The sequence below is a fragment of the Terrapene carolina genome, unplaced genomic scaffold (assembly GCF_002925995.2).
Source record: "Terrapene carolina triunguis isolate 2854851 unplaced genomic scaffold, T_m_triunguis-2.0 Scaffold23, whole genome shotgun sequence".
NCBI lineage: Eukaryota > Metazoa > Chordata > Testudines > Emydidae > Terrapene > Terrapene triunguis.
In genome coordinates, this window is record NW_020664374.1 from 4621221 (window position 1) to 4638339 (window position 17119).

The following is a 17119-nucleotide window of genomic DNA, read 5'->3' on the forward strand; positions in this document are numbered from 1 at the left end:
ACCCATGTCAAAGTTAATTAATTACAATTTTGGTTGATGAACACAATAGTGTTGATGCAAGGTGTTTGACTTAGTACTGCGTGACATTTTGATTAAATATTTAGAATAATATAAAATGAACATGGAGCACATTAAAACAGATTAAAAGCTGTCTAACTGACAGACATCAAAATGTAACTGTAAATGGGGAATCGGTATCAAGTAGGTGTGTTTGTAGTAGGGTTCCACAGAAATCAGTTCTTGGCCCTACACTCTAACATTTATATCAATGTCCTAGAAGAAAACATAAAACCATCACTCAAAGTTTGAAGATGACACAAAAATTGGGGGAGTGGTAAATAACAGAGGACAGTTCACTGATACAGAGTGATCTGGATCGTTTGGTAAGCTGAGCACAAGCAAATAATATGCATTTTAAATATGGTTAAATGTAAATGTATACATCTAGGAACAAAGAATGCAGGCCATGCTAACAGGGTGGGGGACTCTATCCTGGGAAGCCATGACACTGGAAAAGATTTGGAGGTTGTGGTGAATAATCAGCTGCCAAAAGGACTAATACAATCCTGAGATAGATGAACGGGAATCTCGAGTAGGAGCAGGGAGGTTATACGATTTGGTATTGGTGTAACCATTACTGGAATACTGTTTTCAGATTTGGTGTCCCCAATTCAAGAAGCATGTTGATAATTTAGAGATGGTTCAGAGAAGAGGCATGAGAATTATTAAAGGAGTGGAAAACATGCCTTATAGTGATAGACTCAAGGAGCTCAATTTATTCAGCTTAACAAAGAGAAGAGGTGACTTGATTACAGTCTTTAAGTACCTAGATGGGGAATAAATATTTGATAATAGACTCTTCAGTCCAACACAAAACGGTAAAACATGAACCATGGTTTGGAAGTTGAAGCTAAACAAATTCAGACTGGAAATAAGATGCATGTTTTAACAGTAAGGGTAATCAACCATTGGAACGACTTACTAAGGGTTGTGGGTAGATTCTCCATCACTGGCAATTTTAAAATCAAGATTGGGTGTTTTTCTAGAAGATCTGCTCTAGGAATTATTTTGGGGAAGTTCTATGGCCTATGTTACACAGGAGGTCAGACTGGATAATCACAGTGGTCCACTCTGGCCTTGGAATCTATGAATCATGACGAGTACAAATCCATACAACAGAAAAACTTTCATCTTTCTCTGTAGCAATATAAACCTTCTACTGTATTTTTTTTAATTAGGTTTACAGTCTAGTGGGTTTTTTTATTACCTACCCCTCCCCAGTAGCACTGGCTAGAGTCAAACTGATGTGGGAATAGTTTGTCAATTTCCCCATGTAATTTGCACACCATAACCCTTACCACAGTAACCCTGCTAATTCCAGGCCTGCCTTCCACTGAAGGCAGTGCAGCCACTTCTGTATTGATTCTGTATGTGTTTGCATAGTTTTCCATAGAGATGAGAAGCTCTAACATTACAGTCCCTTCAGCAGCCCCTGCCCCATTATTGGTTTACAGGTAGAAGCTGTAGCTGTTAAAGACTCATCTCATAGATAAATCTAAGCAAAGACTCCTTCCCGCTCTCTGTATATCTTGATTAAGCTGTTAGTTCAACATGGACATTTATTAGTGCTGATTAATACACAACAAATGCAAGGCAGAAAGTGTTTTCTCTGCTTTGCAAGAGTTCTGCTCTAGATAGTGCATTCATAACTGGAACATGCAATGATAACTGGCTCTATATCCTCACTACTGTGAGCTGCTGCATGTCCTAAACACCAACTGACTTCAGTAGGAGTTGAAAGCCTCACAGAATGCAGGACAGAGTTCAATGTAAGTGTAAGGATAAGCTAAGGCTCTTCCAACTTTCCATACTATATTCATATAGGGCCTAATTCTTTTCTCACTAACAATCTGTTTCATTGCTCACTGAAGTCAGTAGATGGGTTCCAATTATCTTCATTGGGATCAGGCAATAATTAAACCAAAATTGGGCCTAAAACAGAATAATGCACAATTCCATTGTGTAATCCATTGCCTGAGATTTCAAATTAAGGGGCTATTGAAAAAAAGACTGCTAGCAGTTTTAAAAAGGTTGGGTTCAGAGTTTCCACCCTGGGAATTCAAATCCTAGTCAATGTTGTGAATCCAACATTAACTTCCTTTTTGTTTCACACAGCACATCAACGACTGCATATACACACGGCCAATTTCCCCCAAAGACATGGCATACTGCTTCCTTCGTATCTGAGGTCAACAATGTCTTAAGGCCTATACTCAAGTTAGATGTGCTGCCTTCAGCAGCCTACTTACATTGGTTCTCCACTGTGAATATATTCCCATAAAAGCTCCTCAGATAGTTCAGCAAATTTAACTTTTGTCTCTTCATAGAAATCAGTGACTTCAGTCTCCAGATGATTATCTACAACAAAAAATCCCATTGCAAACAAAAAATTGTAACATGAAAGTAATGAGACTAAAGGATAAAATAAATCTTGATAAATGGTTTACCTTTTGAATACTCTGCAACTGACATTGTTCACACAAGAAAACTTATACAAACAGACTTTTCATTCTATTTTAGGATTTAAAAGATTTCCTGTATTTAAAAGAGATGCTTTTAAGGTTAGTGGTCTCAAAAATCTGACCTACTTCCTTGCTTCCCTCATTCATGGCCTTTGTCAGTGAAAGGTCCAGATTCCTGTATAGATATGCTACTCCTGGGGGGATTCTGCATCACTGTGTTTGCGCAGAATTCATGGACCCCACAGATTTTTTTGCTTCCCTGCAGAAAAAGGACTTCTGACGGAGAAGCAAAGGGAAGCCGCAAGAGAGGTCATGTGCCCCATCCCCCACAATGCAGGCAGGTTGGTTTGGGCACCCAGAGCAACTGGTAGACACATACATCACCATGTGGAGGGGGCTGGGCACTCGTGCGTGAGAGAGAGACACTCTGTCCCTCTCGCTCGCTACTACAGCATGCTCGGCGTGGAGGGGCAGGGCTTTGGGGTGTTTCTGAAGAGGTAGGCATGGGGCAGGCTCTGTTCCCTCAGGCAGAGCAGAGTGCAGCAGCCTGTCTGCTTAGTGAATTGTTCCCATTGTTCTTAGGGCATTCCCCCAGGAGTATAAAACAGGTGTAAAAATTTTAAGGCTCCTTTACATTGCCAGAGCCGTATTGTAAAGGACAGTGTGGTGCTTTAGTGATTAGAACTGGTCTAAATGTTTGGACTGAAAAAGTTTCCTATCAAAATGTGCTCCATGAACTGTTTGCTACTGACCTTTTTGGAGATGGTCAGTAGCCAGTAAAAATTGTGAGTTTGAGTCTCCAGTCCTCACTTCCCCTTCAGTTGCCTATGATGTAACACTGAACATATGGCTGCATAAATTTGTTGACTAATAACTAGAAGTAAAGGGTCAATACTAGCTACATTACTATTAGACAAAGGGGCTTGGTGATTTCCTCCAATGCTCCTCATTCCCATTCTCCATCCATTGTACTGTAGTTTAAATAAATTACCAAAATAATTGAAACCAGCTTGATTATATTGTGTTATTTTAACAAAAAATATGCAGAATTTTAAAATATTGTGTGCAGAATTTTTTATTTTTTGGTGCAGAATTCCCCCAGGAGTAAGCAAGAAAAGGGCTTACTCCCAAGTTCAGTGGAATATCTATTCAAGAAAGCCAAAGTGAGTAAAACCCCACATTGTCTAATTCTGCAGAGTCACAGCATGTAACTATCTACCCAGGTGGAGAGGGAGAGAGAGAGAGATCATAGTAGAACAAAATTTGGATCGGAGGAGCTTATTCCCCCTTTATGGAATGCTCACAGAATTAATTCTGTCATTGCATGACTACTGGTTGATTGCCTGCACTGGCAAGAAATCTGCCTAGCTCAAAATCAGATTCAGTGGACATGCAATGAAAAACAGAGTAAAAGAAATGCAGTAGTCACCCCGCTAACATTCTGAATGCCATTATACCTAGCAATGTGTCACAGCATAAAACTGCAGCAGTACATATAAGCACATACAATAGCTGCAAGCAGCAGTCTCTGTCATCCAGCAATCCCTTTTATCCTATCATTTCCTCTGCAGCAGTAAAGAGTAGTGCAGAGTTGCAATACCCCCTTTAAGCCGACACAAGCACTTTTGGTTTTTGTAGCTGGAAGCTGGTTGTGAGCAACCTGCAATGCAGAGTTGTGTAGAACTAGGTGCGGATTTTGCTGCATGGAAAAATGCCTTTGAGTGCTGGAATTAGAGCCCATGTGGGTTGCTCCAAGGGATCTGAAGCATACTGCCCTACATACATATACTAGTAACAAACTAGGCCCTAATTAACGATAGAGCATTAAGTTTCCATCCTTCTTCCCTACCAAACCAAGAGCAATATTCTCCTCTTATCTGCAGTGCAGATCACTAGTTAATATTCTGACAGCAGTGGAAGTTTCTTGGCAGAATACACCAGAGAACTGCAGTCTGGATCAGAGATAAGAGTTTTATCCAAATACTACAGTGTGAGTGATGGAAAACATTAACATTTCTCATAAAGCAACTTACTGATTTCATAGATGGTTACAAACAGTGAGTAAAAACAATTATGCATAAGTTATTAAACATACATTGACAATGTCCTTTCAAGATGATAGTATGGTCATTCAGTAACACGATGCTTGGTAACAGGCTTTTTAATGATCTGCTAACTGAAAAATGGTGTGCTTCAGAAGCTTCTCTCTTAATTGCAATATTCTAGGGAATATTTTTATTCATCAAATTCTGCTTTGGCTTAAGTGCATATACTCAAACAAAATGGAATCTGCTGTCATACTGTCAATAGTACTAGATCGCTCCTCTTTACTTGCTTGTAAAAGTCAAAAGAAGAATCTATATCTATATCTATATTTTTAAATTACTGTTTATCTGAACCCTTTGAAAGCCGCTTGACAACTTTTTTACAGTAGTTTCTTCCACCACTGCATATTTTTTATATGGGCACTGGGCTGCCGATACAACTGGTTTAGTTTTTAAAGGTAAAAGCATTTATTCTGAAAAAAGCTTTTCAGGGAGTTGTATGGCATCTGCAAACAGAGAGAGAGAGGGGCAAGAGGTTTGGACAAATTTCAGAAAACTGATACTTCTGGGAGTTTCCTGAGTGAAATCCTGACTTGACTGAACTCAATGAGAGCTTTGCCATCGAGTTCAAGGGTGCCGGGATTTTACCCCATGTCTTGAATGATGGTAATACTAGAATATTTAATATAATATTTCTTATTGGTATTATACTGCCTAGGAGCCCTAGTCATGAACCAGGAAGCTATTGTGCTAGGTGCTGTACAGACACAAAACAAAGACAGTTCCTGCGACCTTACAATCTAAGTATAAGATACGAGACAACAGATGGATAGAGACAGACCAATGGGAGAGTACAAGGAAACAGTGAGACCATATTAGTCCAGCATAATTTGATGGAAAAATCTCTTACTGGTCAGAAATCCACTCATTTTAATGAATTATTTATTAAACAAAATATGGTCCAGGTCAATCTCAAACCCAGGACTGCACAGTTAAAAGGTAATGTACAAACCATTATTTCACCTACCACCCAACAGGATTTTTTAGAACTGCTGTTAATAATGAAAAGTAATTTTCTAGAAATCCATTCTCTTTACAACCTAGATATTAAGAAACTAAGTAGGACCCATACATGTGATAATCTTCTCCGTACTTGAACAACATAGCCCCTTCATTCTCATCAGAATAAAGCCCAGCAAGAAAATGACTATGGATCAGATTCTGCCACCTTTCTCATGTTCACTCTGGACCTGATCCAACGTCCGCTGAAGTGAGCAGGGAGATACTCCCACTGATTTCAGTGGGTACTGGATCAGGTTCTTTCAGTAGCCCTACTGATTTCAATGAAGTGCCTATTCTATTCTTAATAGGCTCTTATACCACTCTTAACACCGTAATATCTGAGCGCCCTTCAGTAATGCATTATGTGATTCAACTAACATCTGTCACACATGGTTCATTCTCTCATCAACCTTTATGTGCAACATAGTGTTTTGTTTGTAGGACTGTTTGCTCATTTTATTTAATTACAGATAATCCACTCCTCAGTATGGGAAAGGGTGGCAGAATCAGATGTTGTATGAAAGGGTTCCACCTTCACAATTAGAGTAGAATTAGATAACATATGTCTATAAGAACATACGACTTTACCACATAGATACCTGTACACTTCTCTGCAATTACCTTTACTGCTGCAGTGAACAATGGCTACTCCCGTAAAGACACTGTGCTCCTTCCCACTCAACCTATGAGGGAAAAATGAAGAGTCACTATGTAAGTTTTATAAAGTCCCTTTCTTCTTCATTAATGCATCACTGCATTACTATTTCACAGGTTTACAGAGTGTTCCACAAATAAGCCAATGGACACCACAGAAAAATACCAGCTCTGGTTCGTATCCTTACACACAGGACATAGGGTTTTGATTTTTCTTTCACAAAGGTAAAGAGCTAAAACACAAAATGGTGCAGAAGGATTGATACAGTAATTGGAATCTTTCAATGCTTAGTGTCCCCAAAACATTAACACCTGTTGGCTGTTCAGTGGCCTAAAATATGTTCATTTATATTGAGGTAAAATTAGGATTTTTGTTTTGTTTTATTATGTTACTATACCAGAGGAGAAGTGTCAATCTCATGAGCAAAACAGGATCATCACCATCATAAAGGACATCGTGATAGGCAGCTTCAGCAAAAAGATAATCCATGAAGGGCTAGGTTATACAACCTTTCCTCATGCTGAATGGGAATACTAGTACCTTGCTACACCAGTATTCCCATTCATTTCAACTGGGCTATTGATGGAACAAAGTACCACTCAACTCAACTGAGAGTGGCAGAATCAGGCTCCAAAGGAGCAAAGAGAATGAACTGTCCTTGCACCTGCCTAGGGATGATGCTTTCAGAGAATGGCTCAGAAATTCCGGCAGAAAAGTGCAGGAAGCTTGAATTGATATTGTTTATTTTGTCATGAAAAGGACTTTACTTTCCCGAGTAGTTAACTACCCTCTTTGCATGGAACATTGAACATACTTAAAAAAAAAAAAAAAAAAAAAAAGAGAGAGCGAAAACTGTACAGTTCATAGATGTGTAAGCAGAACCAATGTAAACTGAGGCAAGGCAGCTTAACTTCTTAGACAGTCTGATTACAAAATAGTATCCTAACACTGAATTGTGATACCCTTACTCAGATCAGATAGTACCTCCGACCCTAGGTAGTCCCACTGAACTAAACTACTTGTAGAGCATGAAACTACTCAATATAAATTGTCCATTTTGGCCCCTTGAAAGTTTGTGTAGCTGATTAAATTAGCACACAGATAGGAGACAAGAGTTTACACTGCTAGCACTGGATGCAAAATGACCCCAACAGGGATTATCCTGAAGAAAAAAAAAATAAAAAAAATTCAAATATATTGCACATCCATGCTTGTTTTAGAAGTTTTGGGATGACTTTTTTTTTTTTGAGTAATGTAACTCACAAGATAGTTTATATTAATTCTGATCCACAAACATCTTTGTAAGTTTAGTGCAAAAGTGACTATTTTCTGGAAGTCACCAAACATGGTATAATTTCAAGCAAAATTATGTACTAAATCAGAAGACCCTTTCCAGTCAGACTCCTTCATGAGTTTGGCGGAATATGTGTGGTCTCCTGATAATATCACATTCTGCCCTTACTCATTCACTCTGAACAACCATTACTTTTTATGCCTCCACCAAATGGAGAAATCTAATTCATCAGCCCAAAATCTAAATTAGAGCCACAAAGCAAAGAGTCCAGAAAGCCATAGGCCATGTATTCCGTCCAGTGAATTTTTCCTAAATTAGTTTGTCTCTTTCATCAGCTCATATTCAATAAGTCATATGTCACTGGCAGTTTGCCACACAAAAGAATGATCAGCAGACTTTTCACATTCTTTAACAAAGACACCATTTTATTCTAAAAACGGTAGAATGGCAGCCTTGAGAAAATGTGACCGTGTAACCTCCTACTTACTGGTCCCACCTGAATAACCCAGAGTTGCACTCCTCCCACACATAACTACTGTAGGCAAGTATTTCTTAATTTATGAATCATTACTATGTACTTCTAATCTTGATATTTGTCTTACACTAAAAACTTACATCTCACAAAACTGGCACAAACACATTCGCTTTGATGACATTTTTTCCTGTTACTTAAATGTTTATTGCCATGATCTCAGAACTGCAAACCTTTAAGGGGAAAAAAGGTAGGTAACTGAGTTGCCCCTGGAAGGCAAACATGGTTTCTTCAGATTGAGATACAATCTGATTTCTCCTTCAGGCCTCAGGACAGGATAACAGCCTAACAGCATTAGAGCTTTAAGAGATAGAGTGACAATCAATTCAAGTGTTCTAGCCTGGTAACAGGCTACAGTATTGTGTAATTGGTGCTTATTAAAAGTGATGAGTTGCAGAAAGAAATAATTGCATTAATGAAATAGCTCACATATGGTAAGCAACAGAATGAGTCTGAAACATGGGGAAGAGGGCATCATTAAGCTCAAGTGATTGAACTACATTCAAAGGAGAGAAATAGAAGCCTGAGATGACTTAAGGACCCCAATGTATGACAGGAGAATAAAACAGGACAGTAAAAAAAGGCAAAAATTTTGCTCTTGATTACACCAATGTAAATTGTGTACTTCTATAAAAAAAAAAAAGAAAAGCTACAATGTGGCTCCAAATAAAGGAATTCCTGATTAGTTTTCCTTCTAGTACACACATCATGCAAACCGCACCTGAGGAGAGGCAAAGGACCAATACCAAATGCTTGTACTGTTAAAGAACTTTATTATTAAGGAAGTCAATAATAAAACAATTGCAATGCAAATGCAAAATAACTTATCCTAATGATACTAATGCAACATTGTTATTGAGACTCTGGAAGGACACAAATCAGGAAATTCAAAGCGATGGATCCTAAGCACACCATATTTCACATCCCTTGTACAGAGTAGTAATTTGTAATAATATTTTATTTATAATCTTGTATTATTGTATTGCCTAGGAGTCCCAGTTATGGATCAAGTCCTCACTATGCTACACACTGTACAAACACAGAACAAAAAGATGGTCCTTGCCCCACGGAGCATATATATTGTTATCTTTTATACATCTCTGTGCGTGAATGTTATAGAATTTTGCAGTTCCAGTTGCTGCAGAAAACATTGCCTGATTGTAGAATTGCCTGATTAACTCATTTAACCTTATTTAAAACTACAAACCTTGACAGCATCTTGTATGCATCTTGTTTATCAACCGGTTTCTCCAGAATCTGTTTTCCGACAGTCTGAAATAGAAAGAAAAATACTCCGCTGTGTATCTCTAATATGCTGAAATTGAGATCAGTCACACAGACTTTTCAAATCATGATTTCACCCAGACCTGCCAGCAACATCAGTCTACTGAAAAGTATCATGTTAAGTATCATATAATGATACTGACCTCCTCTGTAAAGCTTTTTGAGACCTATGGATAAAAAGCACTAAATAAGAATCTTGGAGACATGAGCCTTCTATTTATTAAGAGAGCACACACTATCAGTGCAAGCTTCCCCTCCACCCTGTAACTGACAGAAGGATCTGCAGAGGTGAGTGGCTAATTCAGTGTCTATCATAATTCATTCTTTACCCTCTTTGCTGAGACTACCAGTAAGAGTGCTATTTGTGTTGGCTGTTAAAAATGTCTTAAATGGCAATGCTTAGGCGATGCACGTTTCCTGATGCTCACAGCTGTCAAATAACTGAGTGCCTCTTCCCCAACATAGTAGAAAGCTCGATTCTGATTATGGAACATGGGAGTATGTCTAAAAAAAAAAAATAGAATAAAGGTAGTGGTGGAAACCCTGTCATTTGAGACATTTCAAACCAGTCTAAGTACTAGAAAATATACCATAGGGACAATTCTGCATTGACAGGAGGATGGACTAGATGAGTAGTCAGACCTTTTCCATCTTTACATTTCTAAGAAGTTAAACCCCCAACAAGAGAGTTTTAGGCACTGGTCAGACATGATTCAAACTACTGCTAAAATACACGAAAATTCTTACCACAATAGTGTCTGCTCCTATAACAATATCTGGAGTTCTAAGGTGTTTCTGGAAAGATGAGGAGACAAAAAAAAAAAAGGGAAAAAACAATCAAACAAAAAAACCCCAGAATATCCAACTCAAGACGCTGTAGCTTTACCACTTGAAAGGTATTGATCTAAATATATCAAGGAGGGAGCCAAAGTCTATGCATCCTTAACAGAATTGTAATCAGTTACATCTGTGAAAAACCAGGGAAAGCAAGGACTGTGGGCAGAAATAACTGAGGGTATGATTTTGCCTGCAGAACTTGTATTGATGATGAAGTGCACCTACGAAAGATTAGAACCCAACTCAACTCTCCAAGCACCGGTTGAGTTTCAAGGCTGCCAGTTACAAAACAACCTTTTTTGTAATAAGCCAAGTGTATTGGATATGGAAATCACTGAAACACATTAAACATGAGTGCCACAATGCCATTTTTATAGAGTTATTACTCAGATGTCCTTAAGTGTACTTGCATACCCCTCAGCCACCTGAATTTAAATGTATCCAGCCATTAAAAGGAGTTCTAAGGTTTGGTTTTATAGAATTCTCTCAGCCCTTTCCTTCTTCCCTCTCCCTGCTCTCAAACTGCAAAGTGTTCTTGTTAAGAATTTTTTGCTTGCCTACATTTCATTTGGATGATTTCAGACACTAACCCTACATTTATCATTTTACGATGTAACATGGCTAAGACTTACATTTATTTATTGTTCATGATGGAAGCAACTGTTGATATAAACTTACTGCTTCTTATGGCAGCTTGTTTTCATAAATAGAGAAGGCTCTAGTCTTAAAATATTAGGTAAGAGTTAATAGAGCAAATGAGAACAGGAACTCTACTGGGAAATAGTGTAAGATTTGATATCATAATAGAAAGTGACAACACTAACATACTAATTAGTTTGAAATGGTACACCTACATCCATATGCTACTTAACTAGATCCTGTACATAGGAAGCGCTCAAAATCCGTCTGGATGGACTTAAGAAAAATATGAAGTAGCAGGAAAATTTTTAATACTATTCCACAATTAAAGTCCACTATATTCTTGTTAAGGTTTGAAATCCACTCCCCTAATATCACACCATAGTCAGAAAAAGAAAGTGACAGAAACAGATATGAATCTGTGTAATCATTTACATAGGAGATAATTCAATATTTGCACTGGCAGACAGTGTCATTTGGCAACGGTGTTGGTAGGGCGCATTCAGTATATGTGAATCGATCTCAGAAAAGGATTAGTCTCTATTCCTCCCTTCCAGAGGAAGGTCATTAAGGAAATATTTGCAGATCCACACCAGTAGCAAATGACAGCCTATAAGGATTTTTTTTTAACCTAATCAGTTGGGCTTCAGGCTTGGTTGTGGCACAGAACCAGCCTTAATCACTGTGGTGGAGCACATTAGGGCAGTAGGCAGAAGTCTAATATCTATGGTGATGCCAATAAATCTATTACTGGATTTTGACAACATTGATCACAAGGCTCTATTGGCTTAACTATGGGACTAGTGGAGAGGCTGACCAAGTTGCCTTAGTTCACTGTTTTCAGAAAGAGGTCAGAGGGCTGTGTGCTGGGCAGCTGTTTTTTTGCTTCATTTATGAAGGCTCACACTGCTCACTCCAGTCACACTTCTTGTTCAAGCAATATTTGAAACCACTCAGAGACTGCAAGGCATGATGGGTTACAGGATCATCGGCATGCCGATGACGGTCAGTTCTGTATCTCCTCATAGGACCTAAATAGAATTGCATCTCTGCTCACCGTGTGCCTGAAAATCCTGGACAAAGTCTAACTATCTCAGACTCAATCTGAATAGTTGGCTGTTGGCAGGACTTGGCGATTATACCTCAATTTAGAGCTTCTGCCTGCTGTCAGAGCTGTCTGTAATCACTGTTTTGGCCTTTCACAAACTGAAGGCACTGGAGTTCCTTTTAGCAAGTCTAGCCCATTTCAACAGGTAGTTGCCACAATAGTAACATAGGGGAAAATGTGTCTGTTTGCTTAAAGGATGTAAATGCACCTGTATACTTACTACCTTTACAAGTGCACATAACAGTAATAAATAGTGAGAATAACACCTACCACACAAATACAACATTTGACTATTGAAATAGCTGACAGACTCACTAGATGCATTCTATTTGCCACTTCAAGTGCCTTCTGCTTTGCTGTTTCTATGGCATATTCATAAGGGGCTGCAAAAGATGACTTCTCAAGTGTCTCTTTAAACCAGGATGGAACTACCTCAAATCGGAGACCCTACAATATACAAAGGAAAGGCAATGTAGTGAGCATCGAGTGTTTTGGAAGGAACCTGTAAAAGCAACAGATTAAGTGAATTTTGCTCTTTTTTATTATTCTTATGTCTCATTTCCTCTACAGTACAAATTATATTTAATCATGCAAATAGTAAATTAGAATAGAGTGGAAGCTAATCTGAGAAATATCTAGTTATTTATTTTTAAAAATTAACCTACTATAAAATGCCAAGTGTCTTCAAGAGAGGAAGAAAAAGATAGATATTGGTAACAACATATAAACAAACTGTAGAACTACAAATCTATTGCAAACATAACAATCTAGTGCAAACACTGCAAACTTCACTCATTCCATCGGCAGTATGCAATCAAAATTAAAACTAAAACAAATAACTAAATTCCCATTGTGTGCGTTTCATCTGAGAAGCAAAAACCCTGTTGCATTGAATTGTTTTGAATTTACTCTTAATATGCAAACATCTCAAGATAAAAGACAAGAAAAATCTATCCATGACAAACAAAAGTTTTACACTTGTAGTACTTATAATCATTTTACTCTTGTCAGCTATGCATGTAACAACCTAATCACAAATGCATGACATCTCTCTTCCTTAGGGTTTTCTATAACACCCATCATTGTAGTATCTGTGTGCGTCCCATGTAAATTAGATCTGTGCAGTGAAGTCTTCAGTAGATATAATCTTGGCATTTACTTGTGCTGCACTGTGGATAAATCTGTGTAAGAATGAGTTTTGCAATACAACATTTAACCGAAACAACTATCAAATGTATGCTTAAATGTAAACATTCACATGTAGCCAGAAATACACATATTAGTTTTGTCACTGCAACCTGTTTAGCTTTCTGGATTTCCCCCCCTAATTCCTGCCTCCAAACTACAGGTTCAATTTTGTTTCACCATTGACTTCAATGAAAACAGGATTTCACCCTGAGACACAATCTATGGTATGTTTGGATAGGGGGGAAGAAAGTGTGGCTGAGAAAAAGCATAAGTGAAAAGGTTTTTTGGGATTATGTGATGTGATCTACTGCAAACAACCTCCCGCAAAAAAAACTAGCATTGGTTGTCTGTTTTTACTTCTACCCATCATCGTTAATGTGAAGTATTGATCAAAATGTGTGCAACACAATTCTTTAGATGAAGTGTAAAAATAAAAAAATATAAGTCCCATGGATACTATAATACTCTATGACTGACATTAACACTTGACGGGGTTTTTCCAAAAGTCCTGGAGGGCAGCAATGCAAAACCAATACACAGGGCCACATCTTCTACTGATATAAACTGTAAATTCACCAGTTAACACCAGCTGAGGCTCTGGCACAGTGTATTCTATTCTTATGCACCCCTTTCACAGACAGCTGACAACAGTAACAAGAGAAAACATGTTACTATTTTAGCTGCATTCCCTACCCCAAACAGCCCTCCTCCTCTGCCCTTTGTTGCATGTATTGAGACCACCCCATAGCCTGACCCAACAAGTTTCACCTCCTATCTGTGGGAATTGGCATCACCCAATGGTATGTTCCTAAGAACTTCATTTTGTTCAGCTTCCTTGCCCCAGCCACACCAGCAGGCTACTTTCCAGTTGCATAACCTGCCTCCTGCCCCAAGACTCTGCTCAAGTGCAATTTATTTAAAAAATATTGTTCTTCTGGTCACAGATAAACCCAGAAACACAGGTCTTTCAGCTTTAAAAATGTCAAGACGGCAACAACAGGGAAGAGGGGAATAATGGCCACTTGGCAGACTGTTAAACTACTCTCCTGTTTGCGCACAAAGGAGCCCAGCTGCTGCAGGAGCATTTCCAGGGAGCGATGTGGGAGCTAAGACAAAGCAGGGCTGGGCATCCTTGTAAGAGCATTGGAAAGTGTATGTCTCCACCGCAATTAGACAACAGGGACTGGGCAGCTGACAGGGGCTGGTCAATTGCTGTGGAGACTTCCAGGCTGCAGCTCTAGCACTCTCCCACCTCACAGGGTGCAGCCCCAGGCAATGAAACAACCCCTGCCCAGCGCCAGCACCGGTGGCAGTGCAGACTTTGCAGTGTAGACATACTCCGAGTGATCTCACCCCTCTATTGCCCACTAACTGCAGGGGGCCCAGGCGGCGCTGCCCCGGACTCACCACGTTGGTGAGGATCTCCTGCCGGCGGGGGGAGGCGCTGGCCAGCACCACCCTCTTGCTGACCAGCTTCCCGATCACCGGGTTCAGCACCATGGCCGCGGCGGCTGCGGGGAGGCCCGGGATCTCCCCCGCTCGGCCCTGAGGCTCAGCAGCGCCACGAAATCCGCAGCGCCGGACCCGGGCCAGGCGCTAACGAGCGGCGCGTTTATACGGCGCAGCGAGCGGGGAGGAGCGGGGCCGTGGGACCCGCCTCCGGCCCGGGAAGGCGGGCCCGGCGCTCTGCAGGGGGAGCCGCGAGCTCTGCTGGCGCTCCTGGCGGGGCCCTGGGGGAGGCTGGCCTGGAGGTACAAAATACTAATGCAAGGTAGCTGGCGGGAATGCAGAGACAGACGGCTGGAAAGTTGGATACAGGGGCGGATTTAGTCTAGGAGAGTCAGTCCTGCAGGTTTCAACTTCCACCTGCAGTATTGGGAACCTCAAGTGCTTAAAAATCCTTATTCAGGCCCCAAAATCAAGAGCCTGGTTTAAAAATTGTGGGATTAAAAGGAGAAATACATACAGGGTTGCTTTTCTGGTTTCTGAATCCTTAGGGTACGCTCACCTTGCATTTTCAACCTTTTCTCTGCCACCACAATGGCTAAATTTTATTATTATTATTATTATTATTTTATTTTTATTATTAACTAGTGCTGAGCTTCACCTGCAAACTCTTGATTCCAGCTGCTGAGGCTTTCAGAAAATCACATGAGACTTTTGATGAAACGATGGGTTGGCAAGACTGCAATCTGTTCTGCGGGATGTTTTCCTTTGAATAACACTGAGGGCTGGTCTACACTACACACTTCAGTAAAACTATGTTGCTCAGCGGCCTGAAAACGGAAGTGGCTTAACTACACTGATGGGAGAAGCTCTCCTGTCCTGTTTGCGTAGGAGCATCTTCACTAAAGTGTTATAGCAGCTTTTTAAGTGGCGACCTGCCCTGAGTCCCATGGGGTAATCAAGATACATGGCAGTAAGGGGCTAGCTTGATCCTTTAACTGTTCATTTCCTGACTTATTTCCAATGTTTGGGTACTTTAGAAGGTGTAGAATTTTTTAACATCTTTAGATAATATCTTCATCCTTGACTCTCATGTCACATGATGCTGAATGTGAGGGTTTGCACACCCTATATATAGGGTGACCAGATCACCACAGTAAAATATCGGGACACATTGGGGTGCCATCAGCCCCGCTCACAGTCCACCCCCGCTCCTCCCAGGCTCCACCCCCATTCTGCCCCAGGTCCTGCCCCCTCCCTGCTTGGCCCCCCCCACCACGCCTTTCCTCATCCCCCGGCCTGCTGCTGGCTTGTTGCGTCCCTCTTCAATCCCCCACCCACTGCTCGCCTCCCCGCCCGCTCACTCGCCTGCCGCTCGCCTCTTCACCCCCCCGGGTGGGTGTTCATCCACCCCCTGCCTCTTCCCGCCCCTGTACTGCCCTCGTCCCGCCCCCCATTCCACCCCCTTCACCCAAATCCCCGCCCTTGCCCTGCCTCTTTCCCACCTCCTCCCCTGAGCGTGCCGCGTACCCGCTCCTCCCCCTCCCTCCTGGAAAGTGCTAAGCGCCGCCAAACAGCTGTTAGGCGGTGGGAAGCATTGGAGGGGGGAAGGAGCGGGGACGTGGCGCACTGGGGGGAGGAGGAGCGGGGAGCTTGGCTGCAGTTTTTCCCCGTGGGTGCTCAGCCCCGGAGCACCCACGGGGTCAGCACCTCCCTCCCGCTCGCCTCCTTACCTGAATATCGGGACAAGTGGCGTCCCGATCGTACATTGATCGGGATGTGGGACAAAGGGTTAAATATCGGGACAGTCCTGATTTTATCAGGACATCTGGTCACCCTACCTATATATTTTTTTGAAAATAAAAACCCTAAACAAACATTTGCAAGAAATTTCTAGACATGGAACTGATTAATATGTTCATTATCTGGCCGTATGCCAACTCAGTTACAAATAATCGTGGGAAATCATTAAAGGGTTTATGTAGGTGGAAACCAATCAAAATCACAAATGAAGACCACTTGTAGGTATGCATAAATAAGTGGGAAAATACCTTTCAAAATAAGCATCAGTACAAAAGTGGTAGAATTTTCATTTGGCAACAATTATAGGAAATTCAGACAAAAGATAAAATTTCTGCAACCATAAAATGTGCAGCAATTGTTTTCCAGAAATGAGACTGAAACATCTGTAAATGATGGAGTCCAGATATCCCAGTCCCTCGTCTATCTTTTTATGGGCCAGATTGTGAGCTTTTCACTCCTGTTGATGAACAATTCCTCATACATTTAGTCTCACCAAAGTGAATGGAACTGTCCAGGTGAGTACTTTCACAGATTTTTGAAGTCAGAAAGAATTATTATGATCATCTGGTCTGACCAGTTTCTCACCATGAGTATTAATATCAGACCAAATCCTAATAAGTGCATAGCATCTGCTGAACTGCTGCAACTCCCCATTGAAGTTAATGGAATTCAATAATCAGTTCTTCTTGGGATTTGGACCATAA

The 17119-nt window shown here is 40.6% G+C and overlaps 1 protein-coding gene across 1 annotated transcript in view; it reads right to left on the minus strand.

Moving 5' to 3' along the window:
• LOC112113617 (probable bifunctional dTTP/UTP pyrophosphatase/methyltransferase protein) overlaps positions 1–14677 on the minus strand; it is a 46774-nt gene extending 32097 nt beyond the window's left edge. The window contains exons 1-6 of the mRNA XM_026649257.2: positions 14574–14677; positions 12294–12425; positions 10142–10189; positions 9318–9382; positions 6251–6312; positions 2310–2418 (exon numbers count right to left, since the gene is read on the minus strand). Coding sequence (XP_026505042.1) covers positions 2310–2418; positions 6251–6312; positions 9318–9382; positions 10142–10189; positions 12294–12425; positions 14574–14666 — 509 coding nt within the window. The 5' untranslated portion in view covers positions 14667–14677. The remainder of the gene's footprint in view (positions 1–2309; positions 2419–6250; positions 6313–9317; positions 9383–10141; positions 10190–12293; positions 12426–14573) is intronic.
• Between the last annotated feature and the right edge of the window lie 2442 nt (positions 14678–17119).